At 32.8% G+C, this 5,657-nt stretch overlaps 1 protein-coding gene across 1 annotated transcript; it reads left to right on the forward strand.

Annotated features, from left to right (window-relative positions):
* The first annotated feature begins 1,502 nt into the window (after window positions 1-1,502).
* On the forward strand, window positions 1,503-2,619 carry LOC108558380. The gene is made up of 2 exons (XM_017915279.1): window positions 1,503-2,030; window positions 2,357-2,619. Exons 1-2 carry the CDS (start codon window positions 1,649-1,651, stop codon window positions 2,401-2,403), a joined length of 429 nt encoding a protein of 142 aa, XP_017770768.1. The 5' UTR covers window positions 1,503-1,648; the 3' UTR covers window positions 2,404-2,619.
* The last annotated feature ends 3,038 nt before the right edge of the window (window positions 2,620-5,657 follow it).

Raw genomic sequence — 5,657 nt, forward strand, 5'->3', positions numbered from 1 at the left:
ACTTCCTGCTGCGCCACTGGCTCGAAGGACAAGTTTTTGATAAGGGAACATTGGTAATTACAACAGTGTTGTCATTTAGTTTTTATATATAGATATATAAGATGCAATTGGTTAGCAACAGTTGATGTAAATAGTCTATTTCTTATTTTGTTATTACCTGAAGTTTCCTTCTTGTAGTAAGTGATCGTACGTGAGGGAAACTCTATCACGTAATGATAATGAAGACTTTATCTCATAGAATGTTTTGCTTAAGACGTAAACAGTAGGAAATAAAAATAAAGAATGCAGAGGCATAAAATACAAAGAAAAATGTATTTAGTAAATGTATATTTTAATGTGTTCTAACTGTATTTTTTGTTAAGAATTAATTATTGATTTTCTACGACGTGAATTCAAACTTGTAAAGGTGTGTGTATACTCATAATCGTCGATGATCCGGTGGAAACATGCCGTGAGCAAGCAACGACAAGTTCTCACTGGATCCTCGATAGTTCACCAAAAAATAAAGATGACTCAGTCGGTTTTGTTAACAAAAATGCATCGGTAACCTTTACTTTTAACTTTGCAGATTTTTTTGAAAGAATAATATTTTTAGATAATCTGTAAAATGTAAATTAGTTTGTTTTTTGAAAATTAGTATTAATAATTAATGAAGTGTAATAATTGAATTTTGTCAGAATAATTTATTTAAAGTTTTGAAAAAAATAATCGCTTTTGAGGAAGAAAATTTAATAGTAAATATAAGAAATTTTAAATAAAGTATTAAAGTTGTATTATGAAAATTCTGTATCGACACCTTGAGTAGAAATTGTACACATTTTTTTTATATCGTCCTCCCCTTATTCAAGTAGATTCAGCTCCCCTCAGAAACTAAGAATAGGGGTGTCTGTAGAAATTACCGTAAAATATATGCAAGTAAGTAATGATTAGAATTAGTATTTGACGAAAGTGTAGTTTTCATTTTTAGTAACTGAAATAATTACAAATGAAATAATTACACCTTCTATTTGTTTATTTTTGTATTGATATTGAATTTAATTATTATTTAGAATTGAAACGGTGGAAATAGGAATGTGGAGAGTTGAAATAAATGCATTAGATATATTTTTGGATATGCGATTCTAAGTGTTATGCTAATTGTGAAGATAAACAGGAATATTTCGCGAGGTTTACATAACTGCGAAGTACGTTGGATGTTTTGCTAGTTTTATTGTAATAAAATGCGTTGCATAATGTGTATAAAAGTAAATTGATTTGAATAATCAAACCGATTTGAAGTAAACATTTTCAGGGGATGCGCAAGTAATAAATAATTTTTTAAACGGTGCGTGGATAACAAATGTATTTGTTAGGGGGGGAGATGTTTTTTTCTTTTTGTTTTGTTTTGTTCCCTCTATCTACAGATGCATCCAGAAAGTTAATTACCTGAAAATCTGTTGGTGAAAAAGTCGTTACAATATTTGGACCATAGGTCGTAAAGTGGTTGGAGGGGAGGAGCGCCTATATAAAGGTATGAAGCGCCTAACGCACGCCAGTTCATTACAGCTGTTGCTAGCAATCGGGGTTGGTGCATTTCTCGGAGTTATTCTCTCTCTCTCTCTCTATATATCTCTATTTATATACATAAGCAACAAACAGTTCTATTAAAATGGCAATGACAATCCCAATGTTGAACGTTAACTTGAACAACCTCCGCCCGTTCGACGGCGAGAACAACAGTAACAACAACAACAACAATAATCCAACTACGATGATTACGAGGAGATCGTCGAAGCGATGCCTATTTGGGTCACCGGATCCGCAAGAAACGTATGCCCTCCTCGAGAAGCAACTGAGCGACGAACGTGAACGTTTCTACTTGAAGTTCGGCATATACATGGAGCAATTGGAGAGCGTGGCCGTGGAGCAAGAAGAGGTGGTGCCGTCGTCGTCCACGAAGAGGTCAAAGGATAAGCTGAAGTGCAGCGCGGAGAAAAAAGCGAGGCAGTTCAGAATACTGAAACCTTACAACGTTCAAACGAAAATTACTGGTGAGTAGTAATAGTAGTAGTCAGCGTTCATCCTCTATCCATTTAACGAGACCCATTAGCAACGTAAACGATCCAAATCGTTTTTTTATTGATTTCAATTTACCAATTCACCTACGCACACAAACATATGTTGTCCTAAATACAGTTAAGTTTCGCTTCCATCATCGTCGTACCGCAATGCAGAAAGTCATACCGGCAGGCTGCTTCTGCTGTTGTTTACACGTAGTGAGCGGGTCATGAATACGACGCACCGCGCGCTAAATATGCATCTGCCCCATATAATCAAACGAAAGTCCTAATGTTCTTTTTTTCTTGTTTTGTTACAGATTTTTGCCAAATAAAGAAAACGTCGAGTCTTCCAAAGAAGTGCTGAAAGGGGAGACGACTGTTCACGAACGGCTGTGCTTCCAATATATATTATTATTAATATTATTCTACTATTATCGAATTGTTACTATATTTATAATTAATTTATTACTAGTTACTAGTAAATCTAGTCCGAACTGTGTATATTTTATTTTATTTTATTTTTTTGTAATATAAGAATAAAATGATCAAAGAATACGTAAGATAACAGACAAAAAAAAAATGTATATGTAAACGCATTTTCACTTTTGGCGGTAAACGCATACTGGATGAACACCTGTCCTGTTGGTACCTGACCAGACCGAAACCTTCAGATCCGCACTCTCCTCCCGCCTTTTCGCTTCCCGAAACTAAAAGAAGAAACCTGACAATGCGATAGAACTCACTTCAAGTCTTCGCATTGTTGATGTCGTCCCCCTTTTTATTTTTGGATTTCGTTTCTTCCACGTATTTTTACTACGCTTATTGCAACTGCAAACAACTTTCACCTTGCGTTTTCGGTTTTTGGCAAAGGTCGAACATACTTTTCCTTCGCACGGAATGCATATTGAATCCGATAGCAAATGAATTGCATCACCGCACCGTCACCATATTCGTTCGTCTCTCTAATAAATATTTAAGAGAATCTGTACGTTCATTTTGGATTTGGATGCGTAGACGCTACCTGTGTTAGTTAGTCCCCACACACAAATGGAAATCCAAAGACAGGTAGCCGGCTGGTAGGAGGTCTTATCGATTCTAAATTATGTTAATCGTTCTAGGATGCTGGAAGCTTCAATCTACTGCTTCTGCTGCTGCTTCCCTTCAAAATATTTGAATGTATTTATCTCTCTAGCGACGTTCTTCAAATATTTGTTTACCATCTATTCAATTCAATTTACCATCCAAACAAATATATCCATTTAGTCTATATACTCACACATCAATCTACAAATATTGCATTTAATTATTACATATCAATTAAAACTTTATAAATTTTCAAATAGAAATAAGCAAATATAAACGATAAATATGTTTCTACCTTACTTTTAGGCGCGAAATATTGGGAATGTAAACTAAGAATTTCTCTTCACAATCCTTTCATGTTTAACCGTTGGTCGAGAGAATACAATGAAATTTCGGTAACAAATATCGACTGTACGAATTTTCTATTTCGTTCATAAGTTTCATGTAAATGTGTAACATTAATTAAGTGAAACAAGAGTAAAGTTTTCATTAAAACGTACGTTTAATTAAATCCCGGATGCGGAGACGAAGAATAGTAACGTGTCGACGCGTACGTGACCATTTCGCTCGTACATCATTCAACGACAATAATTTCAAAAGTTTTTTGTCCTAAGAAGGAAATTCGTTCGTTTGTCGAGGTACAGGTGTAGAGTTGTGATACCAAGAATTTCCTGGTGGGTCATAACAACCACCGTAAAAACTTTTTTAAGTAATAAAACGAAATTATGTAGGTTTCTTACCACTGCTACAATATACACTTTAAACTATTTTGTAATCTAATCTAACAGATGATTTATATGATTATCTTAGAATCACAATTGCAAATATTTATGGAAAATAAAGATGATAATTACTATCAAAATATTATGAAAATTTTTGTTTAAATTAATTTGAAAAAGAGTTGTAATTTAAAGGCGCTTCACCTTGTATATTTGTTTTTCAATATTAGTCCTAAATATTGAGTTGTGTGAAGAGTGTGTTGTATTTGGAAACAAGAAATGTTGTGGTTGTTTATTGGTCTTGGCATGTTTACAGAAAGGCGATTTGTTATCCTTCAACATAATAATAGTAATATATTGAAAGCAAACTGTAGTTAAATGCAAAATAAGTAAACATAGCGACTCAACGATACATTGGAAAAAAGAAATATAAGTTTCAAGTGTTTGTACGTTTTATCAGAATTAGTAAATATATTTATATGCGTGCATTCAATAAACTGTCAATTTGCTTTGTCGTTGTATTGCCATCAAATTCCCAATTGTTTACTTTCTGAAAAATGTCATTAATTGAGAGCCATTTGTCAATTGACATTGACAGTTATTAAAATATTGACATTAGTTGAGTTGTCAGATGCAATTGTCATTCAACCTACGCACATATTTTGTTTGAAATTGCGGATTTTGTTACATCGAAGCTTTGTTATCAGAGGTAACGTTAACCGAGGTATAATTTGTTTAATAAGCTGTCAAATAGTGATGTAATATGTTAACTAGCAGTTAATTTTCAATATCAAAATCTGTCAATGATCTGACAGACGACAGAATGTCAAAAAAACTGAAATCTACATACTTCCTTGCTTCTTTTTTTTAGTCAATAACAAGAAAATATCCTATAATTTCATATGGTAAGTTTTGGTAAGTTCCAGAATTAAACTGAATCATCCGGGTCTCGGTTTTGGACTTGTTTTCTAAAATCAAATAAAAAACGTTCATGTTTTCGATAACTTCGTTTTTGAAGTTATCCAAATTAGATAATCGATGTATAAATTTCCCAATGATTTGATTAATTTCAATTAATCTTTCAACTTTATTAGCAAAAATTCTCGTTATATATCATTTTGAATTAATGGAAATTTGTTTTGTCGTTATTTTGCCATCAAATTCTCAATTGTTTACGTAATGAAAAATGTCGTTATTTGAAAGCTATTTGTCAATTGATGATTATTGACATTGACAGTTATTATAATAGTGACGTTAGTTGAATTGCGTTGACATATTCAACTTCTGGACATATTTTGCTTGAATTTGCGGATTTTGTTATATCGAAGCTTTGTTATCAGAGGTAACGTTAGCCGAGGTATAATTTCTTTAATTTGCTGTCAAATAATGATGCTCGAAAAGTTAATTTTCAAACACAAAATCTGTCAATGATCTGACAGACGACAGAGTGTCAAAAAAACTGAAATCTACATACTTTTTTGCTTTTTTTTAGTTAATAACAAGAAATATCGTAAAATTTCATATAACAAGTTTTGGTACGTTAGCAGACTGTTGTCGTTGTTTTGTCATCAAATTCTCAATTGTTTACGTAGTGAAAAATGTTTTTATTTGAGAGCTATTTGTAAACTGGTGATTATTGACATTGACAGTTATTATAATATTGACATTAGTTGAGTTGACAAATGCAATTGTCATTCAACTTCCGGACATATTTGGTCGAATTTTGTGGATTTTGTTACATCGTAGCTTTGTTATCAGAGGTAACGTTAACCGAGGTGTATAATTGTTCCATCATTCAGAAGTAAACTGAATCATC

Source organism: Nicrophorus vespilloides, unplaced genomic scaffold (assembly GCF_001412225.1).
Source record: "Nicrophorus vespilloides isolate i.1.1-1 unplaced genomic scaffold, Nicve_v1.0, whole genome shotgun sequence".
NCBI classification, from domain to species: domain Eukaryota; kingdom Metazoa; phylum Arthropoda; class Insecta; order Coleoptera; family Silphidae; genus Nicrophorus; species Nicrophorus vespilloides.